At 49.1% G+C, this 27,547-nt stretch overlaps 2 protein-coding genes across 3 annotated transcripts; one reads left to right on the top strand and one right to left on the bottom strand.

The window, feature by feature from the left end:
- Positions 1 to 719: 719 nt before the first annotated feature.
- Positions 720 to 9,762, top strand: PRSS54 (serine protease 54). Its single transcript, XM_054579396.1, has 6 exons — positions 720 to 786; positions 3,088 to 3,263; positions 7,193 to 7,447; positions 8,042 to 8,173; positions 9,167 to 9,614; positions 9,749 to 9,762. The coding sequence occupies exons 1-6, from the start codon at positions 720 to 722 to the stop codon at positions 9,760 to 9,762; spliced, it is 1,092 nt and encodes a 363-aa protein (XP_054435371.1).
- A 357-nt stretch (positions 9,763 to 10,119) lies between these two features.
- Positions 10,120 to 27,200, bottom strand: CFAP263 (cilia and flagella associated protein 263). Of its 2 annotated transcripts, XM_054579087.1 has the most exons (9): positions 27,106 to 27,200; positions 25,220 to 25,346; positions 24,098 to 24,259; positions 22,041 to 22,196; positions 20,689 to 20,769; positions 19,251 to 19,406; positions 14,691 to 14,798; positions 11,173 to 11,328; positions 10,120 to 10,269 (listed from the first exon to the last, which is right to left on the bottom strand). In XM_054579087.1, the coding sequence occupies exons 1-9, from the start codon at positions 27,198 to 27,200 to the stop codon at positions 10,183 to 10,185; spliced, it is 1,128 nt and encodes a 375-aa protein (XP_054435062.1). In that variant the 3' UTR covers positions 10,120 to 10,182. The 2 variants fall into 2 exon arrangements, with proteins under 2 accessions (XP_054435062.1, XP_054435063.1); XM_054579088.1 differs by lacking the exon at positions 24,098 to 24,259 and having other exon boundaries at positions 27,106 to 27,191.
- Positions 27,201 to 27,547: the final 347 nt, after the last annotated feature.

Below are 27,547 nucleotides of genomic sequence, written 5' to 3' on the forward strand. Positions count from 1 at the left end.
GGAGGTGCGGCTCTTGGTGCAGGCGGATGGGCTTTGGATTTAGACAGACCTGCCCTTGGTTTCCAGCCTCACCACTTGGCAGCCGTGTGCCCTTGGACAGGCTCCTCAGTGTCTCAGTGTCACCTTCTGAATCTGTAAAATGGGGATAATGAGAGTGTCTGCTTCATAGGGTTATTGTGCAAAATAACTGAGCAAAATGGTGGGGCTGTTACTATGTAAATGCGTGAGCTGGCCCTGGTTAAAGGAAGTCCAGCATGATTTAAGCCAGCAGGGCTTAGGAGGAGGGGCAAGACCCACGTGGGCTCGCATTAAACCCCTGCTTTTTTCATTCAGCAGCGTTTTACAGCTACAGGGTTGAGGCAAGGGTTGAATCCCACGAGTCAAAAAACCACCCGTTTCTGAGCCCCAACTCTCCGGGGAGCCGGGGACCCTGGCTGGGTTGACGGGCGTGGGCCACCTTCCCTCCTCGGGCGACCTTGGAATCCCGACAGGCTCTCGGTGCTGGACAGCCGGCCCCTGCCCTTTTACTGCACGGGACCAAGCCACAGGGACGCGACAGGTCTGTCCCTCACGTCGTGGAAGATGTCAGCGGGAAGGGAAGGGGCTGGGCAGCCGATGCTGCGGGGAGGCCAGCCCTTTGGGGAGGAGAGGAAAAGCCTGCGCGTTGTTTCCACAGCCGCCCATGGTGTCTGCCGCGGCTCCCCTGGGGGATGGCAGGGATGACCCGGCTGCTCTCGGTGCTGCTCTCGGTGCTGCTGTCCGTCCCCGTGTCCCACGCTGCCATCAGTGAGTGTGCTCCTCGCTTCCTTTGGGACTTAGCCGGGCCGGAACACGCGGCAGGGGGCATCGCCCCGGAAAAGCAAACAGCCCTTACTGTCCGGAGAGGGACCCGGAGGGAGGACGGCCCCGTGTTGCGCTTCGGCAGCGAGCTTCACTGATGGGGACCAGGCACAGAGGTGGAACGTGGAGCGTGGATGTAGGACAGGGGGACGGCGGCTGCCTGCTGTCAGGGGGAGGCCTCGGGAAACAGTGCAGTTAGGAGGATGGACGGCCGGCTGCGGGGAGGCCCGCTGGACAGAGGGGTCAGTGCGAGGCCTGCCTCCCCCCTCACAGCCCCGGCACCCCTGCCACGCCTTGCTCTTCCCGGCCGTGTCCCCCAGGCACCGGCAGGCACATGGAGGTGTCCTCCCAGGGCCTGGGGCTCGTGTTTCTACTTGAGCATTGCCGTCCCCGGGAAGACTTCTGTCATTACATCAAAAGAGCGTGCTGAGAAACCGACCCGGTCGCACGGCTGGGCCCGGGAGGGCGGCGGGCGGGGGGGCCTTGAGGCAGCTGCAGTCCCCTCCGACCTCCAGGTGGTCCAGGCCTGAGAGCCCAGCCTGGAAGGGGCCGAGGGAGAGGGCTGGCTAAGGCAGGCTCTGCCCCACCTCGCCGCCACCCCAGCGGGCTCTGTCCTGTCCACCTGCAAGTGGGGTGGGTGGCAGGAGAGAGCCCCCAGGCACACATCAACAGAACCCCGCCTTCCTGGCCTGCCTCACCTCCCTGCTGCCACCGGTGGAGACCGAGGGCTGCTCACAAAACACAGAAAGGGCCGTTTATGCCTCAGGCAAGAGACCGGGGGCAAACATTTCATCTCTGAGTCAGATTTCCTTATTATATGCTGGCCTTGCAGGGGTTTTACAAGGTCAGATGAGCTAGCCACGTAGAGCTTTGGAAAAGTAGAAGTCCCCACACAACTGTAGGTTCTTGTTGGGTTAGGAAGGGTTGGCTCACGGCCTTTTTACTGTAGACTGCCAACGCCCCCCGTGGGGGAGGGAATGGAATTCCTGCCTCGGGTGGTTCCCAGGGACTTAGTGGCCTTATGGACATCATCTTGCTAACAACCCGCTCACTGTCCAAGTTTCAGTTCATAGAGGCGTTCGGTCACCTGCGGCCCTATCATGGCGAGGGCTGCTGTGGTCCTTTAGTGATAGTACCAGATGTTACCATGGACTTCTAGGTCATGGTTCGGGGACTCTCAGCCTTTGGGGCTCGCCTCAGAGGTCGCCCCAGGGGAAGCCTCTCAGACTGCGTGCTCTGGGCAGGACTCCGGTATATACTCCGGGCACACTGCCCTGTGTCATGAGTCTCTCTGTACAGCTGTAACGCTTCAGCGTCTGTATCCCCATAGACTGTGACCTTGCCCCAGGACCCGGACAGGATCCTGAGGTCCTTCCCTGTAAACCCAGCCCCTCTGTAAGCGCATGGCAGGGCTGTGTATGCAGTGGCATGAATGGCTGGAAAAGCAGCCGGGAAATGGTCTGACCCATAGACTAGTGGTACCCATCACGTGACATCCATGACCCAAGGCTACTGATTTAGAAAGAGGCACTGGGGTACTTGTGGTTTGGGATTTACAAAAAGCAACCAGAGCAGTGGGAAAAATAAAATATGTAATAATCCATTCTGCCCTTGGGTTTAGCATTATCAGTCATGGGACACAATGTGCAAAGCACCTTCCCATAACCTCACCTCACATGATCGTTAGAGCTCCAAGGGGTGTGTTACCCCAGGTTTCAGAACAGGAAACTGAGGCCCTTCAGATACTGCCCAGTGCATGATTATCTGTAGCCTAATGTGATTTTTATATTCAAAGATGCCACCAGGAGTTTTTTTTATATGGAAGGAGGCTGACTAGAAAAGTGCCCTGGCTGGTATGGCTCAGGGGATTGAGCGCCAGCCTGCAAATCAAAAGGTTGCTGGTTCTATTCCCAGTCAGGGTACATGCCTGCGTTGCAGCCAGGTCCCCAGTTGGGGGTGTGTGAGAGGCAACCAATCGATGTATCTCTCACATTGATGTTTCTCTCCCTCTCTTTCCCCCTCCCTTCCCCTCTCTCTAAAGGCAAATAAGTAAAATCTTTTAAAAAGGAAAAGAAAAAGCAACGGAGGGGCGGTCGAGTTAGTGGCGACCAATATGGAAAGCCAGACAGCATGGCATACCAGCAGGAGGGGTCCTGTGGTCTAGCCTGTGGTCTAGTGCGGTGGTGGGGGCCGCGGGCCTCCAACTCCTTGCCCCAGCAGTGAGGCCCCCGCACACCCCCTCTGCAGGTTGTGGCATCCAGAAAGCCAGCTTCGTAGAAGACTCTGAGGAGGGTTTGGTGAGAGAAAAGGAGTTCCCGTGGGTGGTGTCCCTGCAGGATCCCCAGCACACCCACCTGGCTTTCGGCAGCATCCTCAGTGAGTTCTGGATCCTCAGCATCGCGTCCGCCTTTCAGCACAGGCCAGTACCCCCGCCCCGGGGCCGCTCAGCTTGGGGAGGCCTGGGGGTAGGTTCCTGGAGACGGGGCTTTTTCCTGGCTCGGCACTGGCTTGGCCGTTGAGCCTTGGAGTCCTTAAGTCACCAGACGCCAAAGCTGGAGCAGTCTGGGGTCTTCAACTGCCAAGTGAAAGGCTTGTTGCTCCAGCCTCTGCAGGAAGGCTGTTCCTTCCCGTTTTACTGTGATCACAAGGGCACAAACGTGGAGAGGAGCCCTCATCCTAACATACGCGCCTCAGGCACTGACTATGTGCTGACCGGCGCGTAGGCCACAGGGAGAAAAGGCTCGAAGGAAATACACAGATACTTTAAGGGCGTTTATCTCTGGGAGTTTTCTTCTTTGAGCTTCTCTGTGTTTCCGAATTCTTTACAATAAATGTGCATTCTTTTAAGCCAGAAAAAAGCCCCACAAATGTTATTAAAGGAAGAGCTTTTTTTTGTAAATCATCTTACTTTTTGACCCAATGATTTTACTTCTGGGAATCAACAGTAAGGAAATAATGTCAACCACTGGAAAAATGTTAGGCGCAAAGTTGTTCATAAGATGGTTAATAAACAAAAATCTGGAGCATAATGTACAACTATCATGGATAAATAAATTACAGTATATTACTCTTTTATATAGTATATATAAAATACAGTATATAAGTAGTATATATAATATATTTTATATATAACATAAATTATATAATGGTCTATACATAGTATGTATAGTATATTGTATATTATGTAATTATATAGTATATAAATATCATTTATACACAATTATTTCTATAAATACACACAGTATGGGGGAGATAATATAATTACTATAACTGACAAAACAAGTTATCGTATAAACCTTCGACAGAATATTGTGCAGCTGCTGGATTTTTTAACATATTTATATTTTTAAATTAAAAAGATATGCATATGTACCTGAGAATACATGTGCAAAGTATGAGGTTTGTGAGGAACCAAAGGAGTCACAGAAGGCGGCCCTTCCCGTCCTGAACGTCAGTAGCTAGCACCCCCCGCCCCCGAGCTCTGTCACCAGTGTCTGCTCGATGCATTGATGGACATCTAACACCCATCGGTCTGTACGAATTGGTTCTTTTATTGATTGTCAGAGGGAGAGTTTTCTTTCCCCCCTGTAGCAGTCTGTCGGGGTTGCCATACCAAAATACCACAGATAGGGGGCTTAGGCAACAGGAATGTGTGACTGTTCTGGAGGCTGGAAGCCCAAGAGCAAGGTGCTGGCAGGTTGGTTTCTCCTGAGGCCTCTCTCCTGGGCTTGCGGACGGCCACCTACTCACTGTGCCCTCACGGTCTGATCTCTGTGTATCATACTCCTGTTTCCTGGAGTTTTTACTTTGTAGACATTGTGTCATTTGCTGCTGGTGTTTCTAATTGTGAGGTAGGTGGTCACTAGAGACTGGATCCTTTCTCATCATTAAGAGCCTTTGGTTGTCTTCATGCTCTTCTGATGTTCAGAATGAAACTCCTGCTTCTTTTTATTTTAGGTTATGTTTTTTGTTTTTATTGCTTCTTGTTTTCATTATATGGTCTTTGTTTTGTGAGTCTCTTCTGACAAACTTGGAAAGTTCGAATTTTTGCTCTCGTGTTCATCTTAGAGTTATAATTTCATGGAAGGTGTATAATCCTACTTCGTTCTGGGAAATCCTCTCTGGACTCCACTGTGGCCAATGCCAGAACTCCTCCTTTCACTTCTCTCCTCCTCCATCACCCAATTTTGATATATTTATATGTGCTTTAATGTTTACCTCCATTCATAGGCATCCTTGCACATCCTTGTTACTTCATATATTAGCTATAAAAAAAATCACATTTAAACTCCTATAGAAGATGAGGAAAAAACCTCTTTTTTTTTTCAGCTTTAGTTAAACCATCTGATCATTGCCTAGGTTTACATTTGTACTCCAATCTAAATTTTTAATAGTTTTTGTTTTAATTTAGTCTAATATTATAAAGAATTCCATACTTGCTGACAGCCCTTCTGCGGGATTGTCTCCGTGCAGCACTAGAAGTGGCTAAATTTGTCTTCAAGCAGTTTCTTAAAGGGCACCCAAGAACCTTATGGCCTTGGTTATTTTACGTTCAGAAACCTACGGCCCTTAAACATGAACGACCACTTAAGTTTAGAATTCCCCGATCACAGCCTCTTTCTTTTGAGTACTTAGTACATACTACCCCAGCTTCTGGAAGCCAGTCTGATGTTTTCCTCTGTGGGTGGGGGACACACATCCTCATGTACCTGGGAGAGGCCTGGGTCACCCCTCCTATCCCAGTAGCCACTGCCAGCATCTTCTTTCCCATCACAAGCTCCCTGGGCTGGATGATAAATTAGATGGCCAAACTGGAAGTGATGATCTTTTTTTGCCTCAGTGCCCAAGGATTCCTTCTCAAGTCCAGCAGCTTTACTAGCTATGCTGGTCCTCCCCCGTCTCCCCTCCGGACCCACTCTTTACTCTTCTCCACCCCGGGGTCCCAGGGCTCTGGTCTGTGTGGGTTATACCTGTGGGTGCTCCGCCTTCGGGGCTCCCGTTGGGCTTGGCCAAGGGGAGCCCTGGCAAGAGGTCAGAGGGTGCCGGGAGAGGGAGTCCTTATTGCCCTATGGGGCTCTGGAGACTGGCTGCGTCCTCTAGCCAAGCAGCCCCACTCCCCTCAGGTCCGCCTGACCGCTCCCTTGAGCCACCTCGAGCCTGAAGGGACACCAGCCCCCTGCTGCTACCGCAGCAGGAAGCTGCGCCACACTGTTCCCTGTGAGTCCCCCATATCCTGCCAGCACCTCTGTCGAGCCCCTTTATTAGACTTCCTCAGTGGGCCTTGTTTGGGCATGTGGTCCGTTTCCTGCTGGGAGCTGACAAGGACACATCTCCGAGGTGGCCACTCGCGCCGTTTTTCCCTAGGATATGGAGTGCCCTTCCCAACTCTAAGTTCAAGTCTCATTTCCGGAAAAGTTTCTTAAATTGTATCTTGAAATGTTTTCTGTTTTGTTATCCTGGTTATCTTCGTTGCGGCCTGCTGACCCACTGTTGCCTGCCATATGTGTCCTTTTCCTCTCTGGCTTTTAAGAAAATCTTCATCAGCGTCCCTTTCGTGGTGGTCACTTTTCTCAGTTCTACCTTCCGTGCCCCTTGTTGTGTTCTCTGTGGCCTCTGCTCTTTATGCTGCTTCCAAACGGGCCTCCATGTTGGTGATGGTGTATTTCTTCCCTTTCTCCGTCTTCGCGGAGGAGCGAGTTTGACTGGCTTTCCTGCCTCCCTGGCAGTAGCTGTCACCTCTCAGCCCGTGCACACTTGCTGTCCTTCACTGCTTTTGTCAGCCGTCCCTCTCATGCCGACGCTGGGATTCTCTAGCGTCTCCTGGTTTTATGGCGTTGCCTTTGCTTTTCATTCCCATAGTTCCTTGGTGATTCCCAAGAGGAGAAAGGGAAACCACCCAACTGAACTCCATCATTATTGAAATCAGAAATACCCTGAAGTGTATTGACAGAATGTATAATATGGAAAGATGCTTGTATTAAAATGTTAAGCGCTGAAATCAAGGGTCAAGATTACACCTTTGATTTGACTACAACTATGTTAAAAAAAAAAAAAAACTATGCGTAGAAAAAAGATAATCGGCCATAACATAACAGGTTGTCTTGAGGCGGGGGGACAAAGGATGTTGAGACAGAAGAATCCCCAAGGTTCCGCAGGCCTGCAAAGGAGGGCACAAGCCTGGGGGTTCAGATAAGATTTCCTGGGACTGGGCCCCAAGGGTGAGAAATTCGGCCCAAAGAAAAGGAGTTGGATGTGTTCCAGGCTGAAAAAGTAGTGACTATGAAAATGGGGAAGTATCAAGCTTCTGGGGTGCCTTGGCTTCTCAAGGGCCCCTTGCTCGCTCTCTAGGCAGTCCGTCGTCGCTGTGGTTGGCATAGCCAGCATGGATGCCAGAGTGATCGCCCACGAAGAGTATCCAGTCAGCACCATCATCCTCCACGAGGACTTCGACAGGGACACAATGACCAATAACTTGGCCCTCCTGAAGACAGACACGGCGATGCAGTTAAACGACCTGGTCGGACCCATCTGTCCCCTCACCAGAAAGCTGCGCGCGCCGCTGGCCTTGAGGAACTGCTGGGTGGCAGGATGGAATCCCACGTTTGCAGTTAATGCCTTCCTCCCCCTCAAGGGGGCTGTGTGTGTGCTGGCTGCGGCGGGCGGGGGGGCCTGGATGAGCCATTCTGGGGCTTAGCTCGATGACGCGGGTGGCTTGGGGTTCTCGAGTTGGGCTGGAACTCTCACCCGATCAGTCAAGACTCCCGATGTTTGCCCCTCTTGTGGCCATTCTTACATTTGGTCCCTTTTCTCCTAGTCCTACACTGAAACTGGAAGTGTGTAGGTGGCTGGCAGCCTGAAGTTGGTGCCAGCGCCTGGAGAAGCTGGGGCTGTTATTCCCTGAACTAGAGGGAACTGTTCTTTTGTCTAAGCCATCCTTGTTTTCTTTTTCTTTGGAAATAAACAAGGAAATGTACCCTCTATAGATGTTCAGGTAGGATGAGAATGTTCTTTCCTATATGCACATTCAAAGCACAGGTAGTTTTCAGCAAAATCTCAGGCACAGGTTCTGGCTTCCATGAGGACAAGGGGTTCACCTGCGCAATCTCTGCTCCCTCCCATCTGGACGTGTGAGTTGTGGTTGAGTTGCCTTAGGGAGCATCTTCTTGTTAATAATTCCTGGGCTCTCTGTTGCATGGTCTAGACAGGGAATCGCATGACGATGAGTATCCTAAGGAGGATCTCTGTGAAAGACATCGACCAGTGTCCCTTGCAAAAATTCCAGAAAACAGGATGTGGCCATCATGTAGCGGAGGAGACGAATGATGTCTGCTTGGTAAGAACATGGCAGAGTCCAAACCCAATGCCGAGAGTGAGCAGTGGCCCCTTCAAGGGATGGTGAACTCGTGAGCGCAGGACAGTCCCTTGAGATTCATGGCCGTCTCTGTGGTGGGTAGCACTGGGCAGATAGCCAGCGCTCAGTGAAAAACCTGCTGAATGGACCCCCCGGTCACCTTTTTCAGTGTAACATGGTGAAGCAATTCCACTTTCAAACTTAGGTGACCTGCCTGGTTACCTATCCTCCCACGGAAGCGAGAGGAGGCCTGAGTGGCAGAATAGTCCCCGGGAACTGTTCCGATGGGGACAGGGAATGCTGGGAGCAGGTGCAGCAAACAGGTGGCTGCCCAGCTGAAAAGCTGTGACCTTCGTCCCGTGCGTGCCCCCCAGGAAGTGTGACTCCAGACGGGAGGGGGCGGCTTAAATGAAACAAAAGTGGCTGGGGGATGTGACCAGTCCAGGCCAGAAAGGAAAGGAATATTGGCGTTTGAGGAATGAGAAACCAAAAGAAGGAGAGGATTTAGTCTAAGTACTGGAAAGAGCAAGAAGTGAAATACGGACCAGAGAGCTACAGGCAAACTGCAGACGTCTGCAAATAATTTGTATAATAAAAGGAAAAGTCATTTTGTTGGAATTTGTGGCGATGGCTGCCTGGATTGGAGAGAGTATCCTGGGCAGGCTCATAGACAGAGCAGGATGTCAGCTAAGGCGGGAGGAGGTTACGGGTGGAGGGACTGAGGAAAAAGGAAAAAGGGCTCATGGACATGGACAACAGTGTGGTGATCGCTGGGGGCAGGGGGAGGGACATAAGTGGACTAAACGGCGGCGATGGAAGAAAAAATATAATTAAAAAAAACAAACAAACAAAAGAGTATCCTGTTATCTGCCCCATTTCCAGTGAGAACCAGTGTAAAACATTTTGAGTAAATTGCACAGATATATTTAAAAAGACATTTTGTTTAGACCTAAAGCTTTCTGCCCTTTGTCACAGGGGGACCCAGGAAACCCCTTCATGTGCCAGCTACCGAAGTCAGACCTATGGGTGCTGAGAGGAATCCTGTCCCAAGGCGGCGAGCGGTGCCCCGGCCTGTTTCTCTACATCAAGGTGGAAGAATACAGCGACTGGATCTCATCCAACACTAAGATGGCCGGCCTACCCCTGTCTGCTGTGTACCGCTGGGAGAATTTGGTTCCTTTCTACAGACACTCACCACACACCACCATGACACAGAAAAAATATTCTAGGCTGGATCAGGCTACATGGACCCAAATTCAATTCCAGGGACAAGGAAGCACCACCGCCATAGCTTCAGAGCCAGAAAGCAACCCTGGAAAAAGTGAAGATGTTAGCGGAGAGGACATGAGGGAGCTGGGCAGCTCTTCGGAGGTGGCCCTAGAGCCTGCGTACTTAGACTATTACAGTGAGCACGCTGGGGCGGGTGGGTCTCTTTCAGGTCAGGGCAGATCACGTGAGCAGGCTGGGGCGGGCAGGTCTCTTTCAGGTCAGGGCAGGTCACGGGAGCCCCGAGAAATGATCTTGTTTTTCTTCGTGTTTTCTTTTGTACTGGTATAGAGTCTGGGAGCTAGCCCTCCGGACTGAAGAGCAAGCTCCGAATGCCGAGGGCCAGGCATTCACCGCGCTGCTTCGGTGTCTATTTTTGATGGTGCCACACCTGGCTGCCACGGGCAGGCCCGTGGCTCCCCCTCCTCTGTCCCACTCGCCCACGCGGGAAGGTCACTTTCACTTTCGTTTGTGCTTGTGAACTAAATGTGGGCTAACAAGTCAAACCATTGGAGTGCCCTGTGGTTCTTTCAGGGGTAACGGTGCCTGGGGCTGGGCTGTGAGAACACCTGCCACACACAGGCAGATGTGGCCTGGGAGGTGACTGTCAGCCTGGACGGGGAGCCGGGGACGCCACGTGGAACAGTGAGAGGACCCCGTGACTGGAAAGGAGCTGATTATTTTAATAGATCTCTCTTTGGTCTGCAGCCGTGGCCTCGCTCTGGCTATTTCCCAGCGGGGCCCATGGCCAGCAACTGCTCATTGGTTCTCTTCATTTTATTCCAATCTTTGCGGTAGCCTTTTAAGGACATCTGCAAAAAGAAAAAGGGGAGAGAGGAGAAGGTCACATGGGAAAAATCGATTGTGACTACTCAGAACATAACCCCACGCAGCCCTGGGATGGTGCTCTGCACGCTGAAGGCATGACTACCTAGGGGCCTCTGGAAGGTTCTCGTAGAGAGCTTGTTTCTGTTCAGTAAAGCGAGAAGCTGCAGGTTCCTGCTGTGATTCTCTGCTACTTCTCAACTTCAGATCTGATGGGCCCAAGTTTGGACCCCAATTGATTTCCTGCCGCGGAACATGGAGCCGGGGTCCAGAAGCAAAGCGCCATGCTCCGCGAATGACGTCTTAAGCGCACTCAGTGCAACCTGGCCCTCCATGGCAGCCTGTGCTCCCCTGTTTTCGGATGCCAGCGCATGTTTGCACTCTCCCATTTCTCTTTCACAGCTCACAGGGGCTGCGGTGCTTCTCTGCACACTGTATCATAGTAAGAGGCTGCAGGGTTAGTCGGAAACAAAAAAGCCTATGGTAACTATGTAAACACATGGGATCGGGTTCTGAGGGATATTAAAAATCCATTATTATCTCATTTTTTTTTAAAACTAGCTCCATGTATGAAGCAGCAATCACTAGATGATGGGTGGAGTGATTAAGAAGCTTCCGAATTCACTATGAAAGCAAGCAACTAAAAACACACTTGTTACTACAGAGTCTCTCCTGATACCATGAAAAGACCTTGCCCCTAACAATGAAAAAGAAGCTTTAAAAAAAAAGCCATCCTTTATTTTGGTATAAGAGTTGAAGCAACTGCAGAGATTTCTCACAGACATTTCATGTCCAAACACACACCTGTATCCTTAGCTTGAAACACAGAATCCCAACAAAAACATGAAGGGCAGGAAAGACCACCCACCCGAAGCCCCTCTGTGACTGACCTCTGCAATCTCCACTTTCCTTTCCCATGTCTTGACGGTCTTCTCCAGGTCTTCATTCTGGACCTGCCCCTGGACATACAGCATCACCGGCGGCACTCGGAACTCGCTTAGCTGCTTCCGGAGCTGCTTGTTCAAAGCCTCGTCTTTGGCGCGGTCCTGGGTCGGGAAGGAGCAGTTAAACCCGGGGATCCCTGGCGCGTCCGCCTGCTGGGTTCCTGGCCCTGCCAGCTCTATCCATTACCGTGTCGTTCGAAAAACTGTTTAAATTTCCAAGCAGTGAGGGGAATCATAAAATTCTGACTTTTTTTTTTTAAACATCGTGATGTTTTCATCCAGTTTGGACACACTACAGCCTGAAAGTCTCTTTTCCCCCTTCTTTCCTTCAGAATTATATATTATTTATGTTGATTTCTTAGGTTTAGCTTTTTCTCTTTTTGAATACAATTACGTATTTATGTACATTTTGATTTGATCTGTCTCACTTCACTTTCCTGGGTTTTTTGGTTGTGGGTTTTTGGGTTTTTTGGTAACAAATCCACATGAAAAAAATGAATAGCCAAGTAAAGGTAATTATGTGTTAATTTTTTAAAATAAAAGACAGTATTCTCCTCTTAAGTGATTTAAGAAGCAGTTCATAAAATAATATGCACATAATTCTATGGGGGGCTTATAACAAAAATGCAACATATTTGACAATAGCAGCGCGAAGGAGGCGGGCTGAGACAGCGCTGGAGGTTAAGTGAGGAAGTGACACCAGGTCACCCAAATCCACAGGAAGACGTGGAGAGAACAACAAATGGTAACTAGGAAGGTTCCTATAACAAATTCTGTAAATACTCTCCATCTTCTTTCTTCTTTCAGCTTTTGGACCCCTTCCCCTTCCTCACATCATTTACAAAACTAACTCAAGATGGATCATAAACCTAAATGTAAGACCTATAGAAACTCTTAAAAGAAGACACAGGAGTAAATATTCATGATATGGGGTCAGGTAATGATTTCTTAGCTATCATACCAAAAGCACACGTACAAAGAAAAACACTATGAAGAAAGTGAAAAGAAAAACCACAGAATGAGAAAGGAGACAGGGTGGGACAAAAGTAGGTTTGCAGTTGTTCGTATGGGAAATAATATAATAATTAATATGAGGACAAACTCCATTTTGTGTACTCACAACTGTAAACCTACTTTCACCACACCCTGTATTTGCAAGTCACACATCTGATAAGGGGTTTGAGTCCAGAACACGTGAAGGACTTTTATAACTCAATGACGAAAAGATAAATAACAACTAAAAACTGGGCAAAGGGCTTGAGTAGACATTTCTCCAGAAAAGATAGTTAAGTAGCCAATAAGCACATGAAAAGATGCTCAATGTCATTAGGCATTAGGGAAATTCAAATCAAAACCACAGTGAGACATCGCTTCACACCCATTAGGGCAGCCATTAAAAAAAAACCCAAAAAACAAAATCCTGAAGATAACAGGTGTTGGCCAAGATGAGCAGAGATTGTCACCTTCGCACATACTGCATTGGTGGGAATGTCAAATGGTGCGGTCACTTGGCAAAAACAGTTCGGCAGTTCCTGTAAATGTTAAACATAGAGCTACCATAGATACATAACCCACAATTCTATTTTTAGCTATATGTTCAAGAGAAAAGAAAGCAAAACCTACATTCACACAAAAACTTGTATGTAAATGTTCATAGCAGTGTTATTCGTCATTGCCAAAAAGTGGAAGCAGCCCAAATGTCCATCAACTGATGAATGGATACAATGTGATCTATCCATGCAAGGCAATATTATTCAGCCCGTAAAAAGAAGCGAAGTACTGATACATGCTATAATATGAATATTAAAAGTATTATTAAAAAATAAAGCAGTCACAAAAGACCATGTATTTTATGTTTCCTTTTATAGGAAATGTCCAGAAAAGGCAAAGTCACCGAGAAAGTAGACTCATGGTTGCCTACGGCTGGAGGATGGGAGCGAGGTGAGGCGGGGAATAGGAAGGATTTCTTTTTTCTTTTTAAAATTTTTCTTTATTGATTTTAGAAAGACCGGGGGAGTGGGCGAGAAAGAGCAAGAAGAGACAGAGGAGAGAGAGAGAAAGAGATTTGTTGTGCCACTTATTTATGCATTCATTGGGTGATTCATGTGTGTGCCCTGACCGGTGATCGAACCCGCGACCTTGGTGTATTGGGATGACACTGTAACCAACTGAGCTAACTGGCCAGGGCATGGAAGGATTTCTAATGGGCACAGGGTTTCTTTCTGGGGTGATGAAAATGTTCTTAAATTATTCTGACAGTTATTCAACTCTGTGAATATAAAACCACTAAAATGAACATATTAAGTGGATGAATTATATGGTATGTGAATTGTATCCCAATAGAGCTGTTGACAAAGTTTACAAGAAAACTAAAATATACTAAGCAGTGAATGCCAGGCTTTTAAAAATGCTTGTCACATTTTGCTTGTAATCTAATACACGTGGGCCCCCACAAACCAGTACCCCTGAAATTCTGTCTGGTGAAAGCGCACACACTTCTGCTTTAACTTTGTTCCCGGTCACTCTGAACTGAGGCCAGCTCTTTGGTGGAGCATGTCGGGTCAGGCGCAATAATCCTGTGGCTTTTTGGCTCCTGTAGACAGGTTGGGGGCCCCACACACTGTTGGGAACACTTCAGGCCCATTCGAGACAATGACACTGTGTCAGTGATAACTGTGTTCACTGCTTTAGAGGCTGACAGAGCACTGCTGTACATGTCCCTGGCCGACTGCCACTGGGGCTGTGCGGGGTGTTTACAGATACGGAGACTGAGTCCTGCCTCGTTCGAAGGCCGGAAACTGGCAGCACCGAACCGGATACCAGGCCTTGCTACTACAAGTCCAGTGCTAACTTTCCGCCCCTCTTTCCCCAAAGAGTCCTCTGCGAGTCACTTCCTAGGTGCGTTTAACTTGCAGAATTTCAAGTTCATGTGCTCAGCAAAACAATCACAAAGAAGATGAGGTCACACCTCATTTCACGCGGTGACCACAGCACCTGGAGGGAGCCCAGGACATAGACCACAGGTCTACCGTCCAAGCACCTACTGTACTGAGTAAGAGTTACAGACCTAAAAATCCCTCCCTCTCCTTTACATAGAACACTGCATTTTGGAGTGTGTACTTCTTCTGGTATCAGTTACATTATGACATGCATTATACATTTTTTGCAAGGTTTCGTACACCACACTTTAAATATTTTATTTCATGGGCCACTTAGGAATTCTTCAGGAGTATTTGGACTGTGCAAGATTTCTACCTTACGAGCGGACTCTGGAACCTAACCCACTAATGAAAGGTAGGCAGGAGTCTCCAGGTACGACTTTCTCCTTTAAAAGCCAAAAGATATTTTGATTTTTAGGGTCTGGGTTTTTCTAGATAAAAATCAAGGGGGCTTGGATCTTGCTGGACATCGACTCAGGCCCTTGTGGACAAATACCAGAAATAGCACATTTTACTCTCTCTTACCCCCTCTACTTGTAGGGTTTCCTTTTCAATTTTTTCAAGTAACTCATTTCTCTGCAAGATCTCCTTTTCCAGACTGATGGACATTTTCATTGCTCGGTGTAGCCTGGTCTGGAATAGAACAACACAGCAAGTCTTGAGCAAAGATGGTCACTTGGAACTATATGAAGGACAAACGGCTCTTTATTAAGCAGGAGAAAAGCAGGGACCTGCAGGGACTTGGGCCTGCCCTTCCCGCAACCACCCAGATTTCCAGAACCCTAGCGTCTAGGTGGTGGGGGACGAGAGAAGGCCAGGAGTTCTGTCCTCACCAGCACAGTGGCCAGAGGCTGGGGCCCAAATCCCGCCCATCACTCTCTAAGAGAAACTGTGGGCATGTTCTAGAACCTCCCTAAACTGGGTCTGGTCGCCTCACAGGGCGGTGGTGACGTTCAATGCTGCTTAAGTGCTGGGCACAGCGCCTGACACGCCTGCGAGAATGCAGGGGAGGGACGGATTCCTAGGGAGGTGAGACGATTTGCCCAAGGTCAGACTGAGGCCAGGAGGGGCCAGGATTCGCACTAAGACAGCGTCACCTCGCAGTCCCCCAGCCGCGCTACTGTCTGCCGCGTGGACCTGGGCTTGGCCTGCGGGTGTTGGGGGAACCCTGACACCAGCGGCTGCCCCGCAGCTTCCTGGGGCGCCATTTGCTGCCCCCATCCTACCCCCAGGCCCCTGCTTCATAGAGTTGCCCCCTTAGAACCTCCACCCCCCAGGGGAAAGGAGTCATCCTCAAGGAGCTGGGATGTGCTCTGCGTGGATGACAAGGGAGTCAGTGGGTCCAGGGAGCTCGCTCAACAAACCCGGAGAACCCGGCCGCCCAGCCCCAGGCACTGGTCAGAGGGGCAACGTAGGCCTTCCCTGCCAGGGGGCAGCTTGCAGGCTGGATGGAGGTGCAAGAAGATAAAAAACTTCCCCTGGGCCAAGCACTAGGAATGCGAGGCTAGTGGTCATGAAGGTCTCCCTGGGGGATGGGACGCTGGGAAGAGCTGGAAGATTAAGTCAAGTATGTCCAGGTAAAAGGGAAGGGAGGACCATCCCATCAAAGGAGAGCCTGGGGGAGAGAAGGGTCCGGAAGGAGCCCGGAGAGAGGCAGGTGTTGAGGCAGAGCCACGCCCCCAGGATTGGCTGTGGGGAGGGCGGGCAGGGCAGGGCTCACTGTAAACCAGTGGCTCAGAAGGGAAGGAAGGAGAGCAGAGGGAAGACATCCACCACGACTTACAGAGACAGGGCAGGAAAGAAGGGGACTGCAAGGAGTCGCTGGCTCTGGTGGGGCAGGGCCTTCAAGAAGCTGTGAAGGGAGCTGCGTGTGACTCTGAGCAGGACGTCGGTGTGGCACCTTGGCAGAGTGTGACTGGAGCCTCTGCCTGGGGAGGGTCCCACAAGGCTCAAATCAAGGCATCGGCCAGGGCTGTGGGCCTCGTTTGGGGGTGGGGTCCTCTTCCAAGGTCACGGGTTGTTGGCAGAAGCCTTTTGCTTAAAGTTGCGAGACTTAGGTCCCTGTTCTCTTTTCGGCTGTCCGCAGGGGTGGCCCTCAGCTCCTCGAGGCCACCCTCAGATCCCTTCCACGGGGCCCCCTCCGTCTCCGAGCGAGCAGTGGGGAACTTCTCACCCAGCAGGTCTCCTTCATGCTTCAACTCCATGACTTCCTCTTCCAGAGAAAACTCTCTGCTTTCAGGTTCATGTGATTAGTTCAGGCCACCCAGGTAATCTCTCCCTGTTTTAAGGTCCATGGTGCCGTATAATATAATCTAATGACAGGACAGAACGTTCTGCATCCTGTCCACAGTCCCGAGGATTGGGCAGGGTGTATGCGCCAGGCGCGGGGAGTCTTGGAACAATCCCTACCACCAGGCAGCACTAGTTCACAGTCGGTTAAGAGTGACACGGGAGGGTGAAGTGGGCAAAGGGGGTCAAGTATATGGCAACGAAAGGAAACTCCATGTTGGGTGGTGAACACACAACTGAGCATACAGATGCGGAATTATAATGTACACCTGAAATTGATATGTTATTAACCAATGTTACTCCAATAAATTTAATTTTAAAAACCCAGTTAATTAATATCTACTAAACACTCTCAAGTTATTAGATGTATAAAAGTCTCTTAAATGATGACACATCGAAGCTGTAGTCGAATGATTACAACACACCGGACTCCACCACTCAGGGCCGCGGGCACAAAGCGGGAGGGAAGGGTGTCCCTGACCCCTTGACTGAGGCTCACCCACCAAACTCACAGAAGAGAGGAGACCGTGTCTGTGTCCTTCCCGGCTGCACTTAACCCTGTGCTGGGCCCGCCACAGGTGCTGGGCACATTTGGTAAAGAGGAAGTTATTCTGCATGTTTTGGGTTTTTTAAAGATTTCATTTATTTACTTTTTAGAGAGAGGTGAAGGGAGGGAGAAAGAAAGGGAAAGAAACGTTGATGTGCAAGAGAAACATCCATCGATTGCCCTTGTTGGCCCCCAACTGGGGAACCCGGACCGCACCCCAAACATGTTGAACTGGAGGCCCTTCGGTTTGCAGGCTGGCGTTCAGTCCACCGAGCCACGCCAGCCAGGGCTGCATGTTTTGCATACGGTCTCACACTTGGATGTTTGATACTCACGTCAGCAGTCCCTCCTGCACCCTCCCATCCCCTAAGCGTACACCTGAGCCACCAGCAGGCCATTCAGCAGGAAGTAGCTGAGTGCCTGCTTTGGTCAGGCACTGTCCTTGGTGCTGGGGACGCAGCCCAGCCCAGCCCAGCCGAAGCCCTGAAGCACAGATGCCCATCTCCAAGAGGTGAAGCATCCTGCCCAGGGGAGTCCCCATTCAAACCCAGGCCTGACTGCATCACTCAGTGCTGCTCCTCCTCCCTTTCCCCCGGACTCGCTGCGTCCACCTTAGGGCTCTTGCAAGCGTCTCCATCATCTGCGTACTCTCATTTGCAAGTACAATGGCCCCTGGGATTCAGGCGGAAATGGCTGCCATTCCGCCTACTACGGCCTGCGTCCCTGCTGCTCAGGTATTGCAGCGTGTGCTAAAGAGTTCAGGCCCTGAGACTTGGCTGTCTCATTTTACAAACCAGTAGCTCCACTCCCAACCCCTGGCTTTCCCCCACACGATCAGACAGGCCCCGTGGTGATTTTTCAGGATAACATCAAGGTCCAATGTGACTTGACCTCACACTGCCCAGCTCTGCAGCCAGCAAGGGCCTGGGAGTCACAAGGATGGGCTGCATCTCGAAATAACAGAGAGCAGATAGGCTGACGACAGACAAGGTTAAGTTCCAAACGGAGGATTGCTGGGCGTTTGGACACACGGGTTTCAGAATGCCAGCACAGCACTGTCGACGCGCTTTGCGCCTGGAGAAGGCTCCTGGGTCAGCTGGGACACGCACTGGACTAGGACCCCTAGTTCTGTCACAAACTCGTTGTTTGCATCTGGCAATTACGCTGCCTCTCTGGGCCTCAGGTTTTTCATTTGTAAAAGGAAAATACTGGACGAACATTAGCCTAGACTACACACATTCAAATTCACAGTTTAAGATGCCACTGTGTGGGCTAAAGTAAGACCCCCCCGTAAGCCATTGACGCCTGCAGCCACTGCTGCCCGCCGGCTCCCAGGCCAGGGGTCAGCAGCCCTGCCCTGTGAAAGGCCAGACAAATGGCAAATATTGTAGGCTTTGCAGGCCCAGAGGCAAAGCTGAGGATATTACGTAGTTACTTATGTGAACAAGAGAAAACACAAATTTCCGCAAATGTTTTGTTGATAAAATTTCAGATGCAATAATGAAGTACAGTATTTTGGACTACAGGCGTACTAAGAAGCATGGAATTTCTGCGGGAGAAACCAGTTTTGCTCAGTTGGGTTTCAAAGGTAGTGTTCTCTATCAAATAGGTGGCAAACATTCGGTAAAAACCATCCTTAGCTCTCTGGCTGGTGGGCAGGACACCCTGGCCCAGGTAGTAACCACAACTTAGCCATTTGCTAACAGGGAGATCTGGCAGGCTGGTCTGCTGGGGACGGGGACAGGTCCCATTCATCCCTATGGTCCTGCTTAATTATTAATAGTGCCTTTTTTTCTCCCAAAAGCGTTCTGTGTGGATGAGGAATTGTTCAGTAGTTTTCTGATTTATAGCTAAGATGGTTTTCCTTTGCAGGGCTTTAGGCAGAGAGGTGCTTATTATACACCCTAATAAAACAGGCCCTAAATGTGGTAGTTCTCCAAACTCACTGTGCATAAAAATCATCCAGGGAGTTAAAAAAAAGATGCATGGCCCTCACCCCCTAATTCAATTGGTCAGGGTGAGACTAGGGCGTCTTTACAGTTTTAAAAAAGCGAAAGCTCCCCAGGTGGTTCTGATGTGCAACCAGGGTTGTGGGGACATTCGACGTGTTTGAGGAGATGTGGCTCTCACAGGAGAACTTGGGGAACAATGGCAGGGTGCGGGATACCTAAGCCCTCGCGGGAACCTGGCTGTGGGTGGAAAGGTGGGACGGGGAGCCCCCGGGGACCGGGCATCGGGACGGACCTTACTTTGTATGCATTGAGGACCTGCAGCGTGGTTCCCGATGCCAGCTTGAGCTGGATCAGCTCATGATTCCTTGTTTCAATCGTCTCTAAGAACTGGGCATTCTCGATCCTCAGCTGCTGAAAATCAACATCGTGGAGGGCCTCGCCCACCTCTTCCTTCTGCAGCTCAGAAATGGGAAAGAAGTGATATGAGGTTGTGACTTCCGCACGTATGGCTCCCAGCCTACAACACTGGTTGACATTTTGGGAGGCATCATTCAGTCATTCAACAAACAGGGATTGCATATCTGCTTGGTGCCAGACCCGGCCCTAGGCCCTGGGGACGGAGACTTGAGTAAACAGGACACTCCCCGGCCTCAAGGAGCACGTACTTGATGAGGGTACAGTGCTCCAGGCAGGGCCGCTCAGAACACGCTGGAGCAAGACCACGCCTTCCTTGTTGGGGCACTGTGGTTCTGGAGTGCAGCCAAGACCCCAGCATTGCCCCCAGCCGGGTGCTCTATGACTCAGCTGTCTGGTACCTGTGCAGGGGTGCTGGGGATCAAATCAGAGGACCTTAGAGATGTCCTTAGTCACTTTTTGTTGTTCAAGCTGTCCCAGCTTGTTGAGTCTTTTGAGATCCCAAGTTGATCAGGCCACAGCTGCTGGACACATGCCACCAGTGCCTCGATTCAAGCTAATAACAAAAGTGCTGAGCCGAGAGAGGATGGAGCCACATAGTCACACTCTGCGGACCCTTCCCATCGGCATTACTGCCTTTAGTCGACAGCCCATGTGGCCAGCTGTTCAAAGACTTGCCGTAAACGCAACAGCCGTGCTACTCAGGTCACGCCCCCCAAAACGGTCAACAAGTATGACGGGAGGGGCTTTTAAATTCAAGCCGATCCATATACCCAATTACCAGCTCAGGAACTGGACTGGTTGCCTATGGCTGTTGTAACAAATCACCACAAAGCTCAGTGGCTTACAAAACAACACAAATCTATCAACAAATCTATCATCTTACAGCTAACGAGGTCAGAGCCCGAGATAGCTCTCTGGACTAAAGTCAGGTGCGGGCGGGCCTGCACTCCTTCTGGAGGCCCTAAGGAGACCCTGTTTCCTTGCCATGGCCAAGCTTCTAGAGGCCGCCCGCATTCCTTGGTTCGTGACTCCTTCCTTCCTCTGTCTTAAAAACACGTCACTCTGAGCTCTGCCTCTGTTACCGTGTTTCTCTCTCAGCTCCTGCCTCCCTTCTAAGGACCCGTGGTGACCCTGAGCCCGCTCAGAGAACCCAAGATTATCTCTCCATCTCAAGGCCCTCACCGAGTCACATCCGTGAAATCCTTTTGCTATGTGAGGCAACATGCTCACATTCCAGGAATGAGAACACAGATATCTCTGGGTGGACATCGTTCTATCTACTGCAGCAAACTTAAAACAAAAGAAAAAAGACACGTACCTGCCTCAGCTGTGAAAGCATCTTTTTCCTCTGGACTTTGAGAGAAACGTTTTTCAAACTTAATTTATCCTTCATGTGATCCTAAAAACAAAAGTAAATTTTAATCCATTTCTTTTCTTCTTCCCCGTTGGTTTGAAAAGACGGTAAGTCTGCACCTATAAACCAAACCTTGAGCCCTAACAATCAGTCACTTATTTTAAGGGTTTTGTTTTTTTTTTCAGTCTACCTAGGCTGGTGTTGCTATAGCCTTTCATTCATGACCAAGAAGCAGAGGAAGCTGGGCCTGCTCCACGCAAATTTTCTATTGCTTTCAAATTCAAGATAATTTGGGTACAGGGGCCTTTTCTGACAAAGTGATCTTATGATTCTTTGGTCTTTTGTCCTCTTGGTAGTTTATTTTATTTAAATATTTTATTTATTTATTTTTAGAGAGAGGGGAAGGGAAAGAGAAAGAGGGGGAGAGAAATATTGACGTGTGAGAGACAGATCAGTTGCCTCTCACACACCCTCAACCAGGGATCTGGCCCACAAACCAGGCATGTGTCCTGACTGGGAATCGAACTAGGGACCCTTTGGTTCCCAGGCCAGCACTCTATCCACTGAGCCACACCAGCCAGGCCTGTTCTCAAGGTAGTTTACATAATTTTTATTACTTATTACATATGAGGGTTAGTAAGCCTACCTACCTCCAGGATCCAAAGCTCGACACACTACAAAATCTTTGGAAGTGAAGGAGCATTTTATGCCTCATTCTTATAATTATGAAACTCAAAGAGCTTGAGATACACCTGTCCCATGCCACGCAGTCACCTGACTAGATAGGCTCACACATTTGTCAAGAAAACATATCAGCTCTTGAAACAAATAGCAACAATAAAAAAGAAGTCATCTATCTGAGACACTATTGATATTCAGCCAGCCTAGTTGATTTTAGCCTTGATAAACTTGCATTTTAACACACACACACACACACACACACACACACACACAGAGCCCTGGCCTGCGTGGCTCAGTGGATTGAGTGGCTGTCTCCCTGGTTTGATTCCCAATCAGGGCACATGCCTGGATTGTGGGCCAGGTCCCAGGTTGGGGGTGTGTGAGACACAACCGATTGATTTATCTCTCCACATTAATGTTTCTCTCCTTCCCTCCCTTCTCATCTCTCTAAAATAAATAAATAAAATCTTTTTTTAAAAAAAGGCACACATTTTGGGAGATGTTAAAAATCTGCATGTGTGAGCAACATTGTTGGTGGCCCAGCTGGAGTGTGGCTGCCTCCCAGGGGCCCCTTCTGCGCCTTCGTTCTATGAATCTCTTCTCCCTTCCTAAGCCCTCCCCTCCCCTCGACGCACCCTCCAGCGGTTCGTGTCCTCGATGTACTTCATCACTTTCTGAGTTGCCAAAATACTCCCTTTCTTCTTGGCTATGGTTTTCAGAATATCTTTTTCAAACTCGTTCACTGCTTTCTGAACTTCAGCCCTCCGGATTTCAGCTTCCTCAATGATAGCCTGGAGGAATCAGCACAAAGAGAGAACAGTTTCCAAAAATTCTCAAGGACATAACCCTCTGAGGAAACCTCTGTTCTCAGGCCTCTCATGTCTTAATACATAACGTTTCTTTTTAGTCTTAGAAATATATCCTTAAGATACAAATTTGGCTTTATGAATGTTAGTATTTAAAAGCGTGCCTCATAAAAGTTCATAGTTTCCATAAAAAGGGGGCAAACAAAAACAGAGCCTCAGGTATCTTTATAAACATGTATTTTCATGTTGGAAGTATTATCTATCCATTAAAAATTATAAATATATAATATAAAAATATCTGGAAGGATATACACCAAAACATTAACCATAGTCCTGTCAGGAGAGATGGATTAACGGGGAGACAAAGAAGCTCTCTTACTATAAACTTCTGTAATTTGAAAATAAAAATGTTATAAATGAATATATGCATTGACATGGAAAGACATTATTAAATGAAAATAGAGTTGGTAAGATGATATCTCTTCATAAAGAAATGCACATGGGCACATGAATCTGTTTTCAAATGTGCTTCTTTCAGCTTACCTGTATGTTCAAATTTTGCTACAACGCATAGAGATTATCTTTAAATAAGAAAACACAGAAACACATATTATTTTAAAGAATAAAACAGGAAGTGATCTGTAGCTGCAGAGCAAATCACTGGGCGCTGAGAAGCAAAAGCCCCTCCCTTCACTGGCGGGCCTCTGGCCCCAGCCTCTTCCCTCCCCAGCGTCTTCGTGCGCTAGAACACCAGTCTACGTTCAAAGCCATTTCCCACGTGTCGATCTCTGCTCAGTTAGCCTCACTGGTGTCTTGCTTTCTGAGACGTCAGAGAGCCACGCCTCTGCCTGGCTGTGAAGACCTCACAGCCCCCCTCCGCCTGCTTTCCTGACACCGCCCTCCAAAACACCCACTTCTCCGGTCACACCGGTGCCCCCCCGGTCAAGAACCTGCCATGTCCGTTCCCACCTTCACTTTCTTGCTCATGTCATTCACCTTCCAAGGAAAGCCTTCTCTTCTTATCCCTCACTCTAATGCTGTCACTCGTCAAGGCTGTGCCAGGCCCATGTCCAGCCGCACCGCCTCGACAAAGCCCGCACTGACCACTCCAGCCCACACTGGGAATTTACAGCACACGAGCGGGCACGTGAGGACAGTGCGACCGCGTCCTGAGCTCCTTTCACACCCTGGAGCCCGACAACGCCCATCCGAAAAGAGAAAGAAGGAAAGTGGGGCGAGGGCACAAGGGAGGGAGCAAAGGAAGGAAGGGGCTGGCGTGGGCACTACAGGTGGCTCGGTCCGTGGAGACAGGCACCCACTGACCCTTCCCTCCGGAGACCATGAGTGTGATTCTGTGTGCGCCCACATTTAGAAATAGAAAAATTTAGAAAGAGAACAGAAATATTTACTGTTCATAAAACATGGCTCTCAGATACCAGCCAACCACTTCATCCCATGGGCAACCTCGTTAACAGGGACGTCTGTCTTCTGAAGGAGCACCGACCCGGTCAGTCTCCAACAGGACAAGGACCGTAGTCATGCATGTTGCATGCAGAGGGTGGCTTGGGGATTTTTCAACAAGCTCGCTGACTTAAACCTCAGACTCCTTGTATTATTAAGGAATAATTATGCATCTTTAAGTACAGAGAGGTTTACCGTGCTAGCCTCTCTACATTTGTATATTGTTGAAATTTTCTTTAAAAATGTTTAAAATGTGTTGTCTCCTCAAACAGGTAGTAAGTTCCTTAAAGGTGGGCCCTCAATGTATCTTAATCTACTTGTATTTCTTTTGAAGGACCACAATTAGATGAACATACCATAGGTGCTTCTGGGCAGGGTGGAAGTGGGGAGCTCAGGTGGGACGTCCTGCAGAGAGAAAGGTTTACCTCATGATACTGCAGGTCCCGTTCGGCATTGGCTCGCAGGTGCCTTATGTCCTCCTTCATGTCTTCCAGCTCCTTTTGCACAAGGTCGCATTTTTGGTCAACGCTGAGGCATGTTATAAGGTCAGTACCTTGGCGGGATTTGGATCTATGCCTGCCTCGCAACTACACCTCAAGAAAAACAAAGCTACTGTCAAGCAGGAATTGGTAACAAAGCAGCTCAAGGTGGTAACAAACCACCGCAATGACCTCTCAGACCTCCTGGAAATTACTGGAATGACAGCCAGAGAGAACATATTCAATATGAAAGGATTCTGGATAGTAGGTCTGAATTGACACCCATTTCACTAGTCAACAGGAGGCCCCGAGCTAAGTACTTCAAAGGCCTATGACTGACAATGAACTAAAAAAAAAATAAGGGAAAGTGTCTCAAGGTTGGAGAGACTGCGGACTTGCTAGAGACTAGCATTCAAGGCTGTGTCAGGGAAACGCTGGAGCTCAGTGCTTCCTGAACTGAACACAGAGGAGAAATCACATCCGGGGGCACGGTGTTCATCCAAAACAAATGAAGAGACAAATATTTTGGATTTCCTGTGCATTTAAGCCACAGGTCACAAGCTGGTGGCCCAGGAAATATGTGGACCTCAAGATGGGACCGTTTGGTCCTCAAAGGACAAGCTTACACAGAATTTTAAATTTAAGAAATTAATTACCCACCAAAATAACTCAGATTTCCAGCTTCTCTTGAAAAATCAACTACTCTGGCAAAATCAGGCCATCTGGCTGGCCCTTCTTAGTGAGGGAGGAACTTTCCAGTGCTCACACCACGCCCACTTCACCTCTTCCTGTGGCTGGCTGGGCCTTTTAAACAGATTCTGCCAGTTTAAGGGCATTATTTCAAACAAAGATATTCTGGGAGAGTCAATCCACTATTAATTGAGCCTGATGCCCTTTACACTGACTTGAAAGAGAAACCTTGAAGGGGATGGAAGAATCGAAATAAGAACAGGGACAAAGTCCTCTGCCACTTGGCCAAAGAAAGTACACCAAAGACAGATATGCAAATACCATTTGCCTCTAAAGGGACAAACAGATTAAAACAATACTTAAATCTCCAGTGTGTACCTGTGCAAAGTCTGTTCCTGGTCTTTTAACTTCAGATAATCGGGGAATTCGCTGATCCTTGGGATCCATTTTATTGTAATATTTCTCAAACATCTCTGTCTCAGTTTTGAGAGCTGAGTTTCGGTAGCTGTAAGACAGGGTGTACCTGAGTTAGTTCTATTAATAGGAGTTTAAACACCAAATAAGTAGTATTTAACACTTACTAGCTATGTATGACCTTCTGCAAGACACTTAACCTCTTGGTGCCTCAGCTTCCTCATCTGTAAAATGGGAATAATAACAGTACCTATCTTTTAGGGTTGCAATAACAAATACAAAGCCTTCAGGAGAGTACCTGGCACATAGCAAGTGCTATTTAAGTATTTGAGAGATATATATATATATATTTAAATTTATTTATTTTTAGAGAGGGGAAGGGAGGGAGGAAGAGAGGGAGAGAAACATCAATGTGTGGTTGCCTCTCGAGTGTCCAACCGCGACCCTTTGGTTCACAGTCCTGTGCTCAACCCACTGAGCCAAACCAGTCAGGGCAATATATTTCTTAAATCTATCTAATGAGCTCCAAAGCACTGGTGTTTACATCGAAAATTGTGGCTGACCTGAAGCTCCAAGTTTCATCTTCAAGTACTTTCTAACTCATTGGGAAATCCTTCAGAATTAACTGCATTCTTAAAGTTATGCACATCCATAATCTTGAGAGTTTTCCTTTGGTTTATGTTCTCAGGCTTTTTAACTTCCAGCAACCAACAGATAAAGTATCCACTGGAAGTTTACTATAAATGGTGGAGAAGATTTGAACAGGTGGTTTCTAAACAACTAGATGTGACAAACCTAGTTTATCCTGTAGATGCGAAGATTATGACTCTAACTTCTTCACTTCATATATACATGTCTGTGGCATGCATACTTGTGACACATGTGCATGTATACTTTTACGTAAGAGAGAGAACAGCTTTGATATTTTCCTATGTTGCTCATTCCTGTTGGGCTGATGGAAAGCCCGATACATCGAAGCATCTTTCTTCTTCAGTCTCTGCCACGTTCCCCCTGCAGGCAGCCGACTTGCACCTGAGCCTGAATCCCAGCACTACCACGGACTAGTTGTTGGACCTTCGGAAGGTGACTTCACCTCTGCGTCTTTGTTTCCTCACCCACCTCCTAGAGTTACTGTGCCATGATATAAGGTCACGTATGCAAAACACTTGGCACATAATGAGCACTAGAAAAATAGTAGCTATTAGTAACCATACCTCAGGTCTGACCTAACCTAGCTACAGATGCACGGCAGAAAGCCTGTGCAGCCAGAGCCGCGAGATGCTCTTTGTGAGACGAGTAAGTTGTACAATCGCCTCAGCTACACCATGGAATCTTGATATCCAATTTACATCCGATAGCAGGTAGGAGGCAGACTGCTAAAAATACAGAACACTGGGCCAGTCATCCCTTGCTGTCTCTCTCCATGCTTATACATTGGCTCGGGCATAAATTGCCTCATTCTAAAAATATCTCGGCTGCCACCTTCATTTTATCATAGATCCTTAGCATTGGAAAGAGGCCACCTGGTCCAACCTACGGCCACAGAGGACAGCAACGGCTGAGCGCCCAGTTGTGGCACCAGGGAGACCCATTGGCTGAAGCTCCGGCTTCACCAGTTACGCTCGGGGCTTCCCACCGCCGGCCCCACGCCCTCGCCCTGGCTCCAGCAAGGGCTTGTTAGTTGAGTGGCGGCGGACGCACAGGGGTGTAGGGCAAAAACCAGTGTTTTCCCCACTTCGTGGGGTCTCAGCTTCCCCACTGTCCAACGCGGACTTGCTGTCCCCACGCTGCACCAAGGCCCGGGCCCCCAGGGTGAGCAGGGGCCGGCCTGGCAGCCGGCAGGCCGGTACCTGAGCTCCTCTACCAGCCCGCACAGCTGGATAACAGGCAGCTGCTCCGCGACCTGCAGCTCTCTGGCAGGCATCTCGCTGTCCTCTTCAGCCATCGCTCCAACGAAGCGGCCCTTGCCTACGCCCAGAGCGCCGGGGGCGGGCAGCCACGCGTCAGCCGGGCCGCCACCACGCAGTGCGTTGCCTAGCGACCGAATGCAAATGCGGAGGGCGGGGTCTCTAGAGGCCCCCTGTAGAGACCCCGCCCAGCGCTTCCCCGCCCGTCTCCCTGCAGACCTGAGCCAGGCCGTTGTCCTTGACCAGACACCTAAGTGCGTTGGCTTTTACTTCTTCAACAGTAATTCTTAAAACGATAATAATAGCAGCTACTGTTTATTCAGCACTTGGTATGCCCCTGGCACCGTGTGAAGCATAGTTTAGGAATATCCCAGCAACAGCCTTG

Source organism: Pteronotus mesoamericanus, unplaced genomic scaffold, assembly GCF_021234165.1.
Source record: "Pteronotus mesoamericanus isolate MK-2021 breed Mesoamerican mustached bat unplaced genomic scaffold, CSHL_Meso_final contig_52, whole genome shotgun sequence".
In the NCBI taxonomy this organism is placed as follows: Eukaryota; Metazoa; Chordata; class Mammalia; order Chiroptera; family Mormoopidae; genus Pteronotus; species Pteronotus mesoamericanus.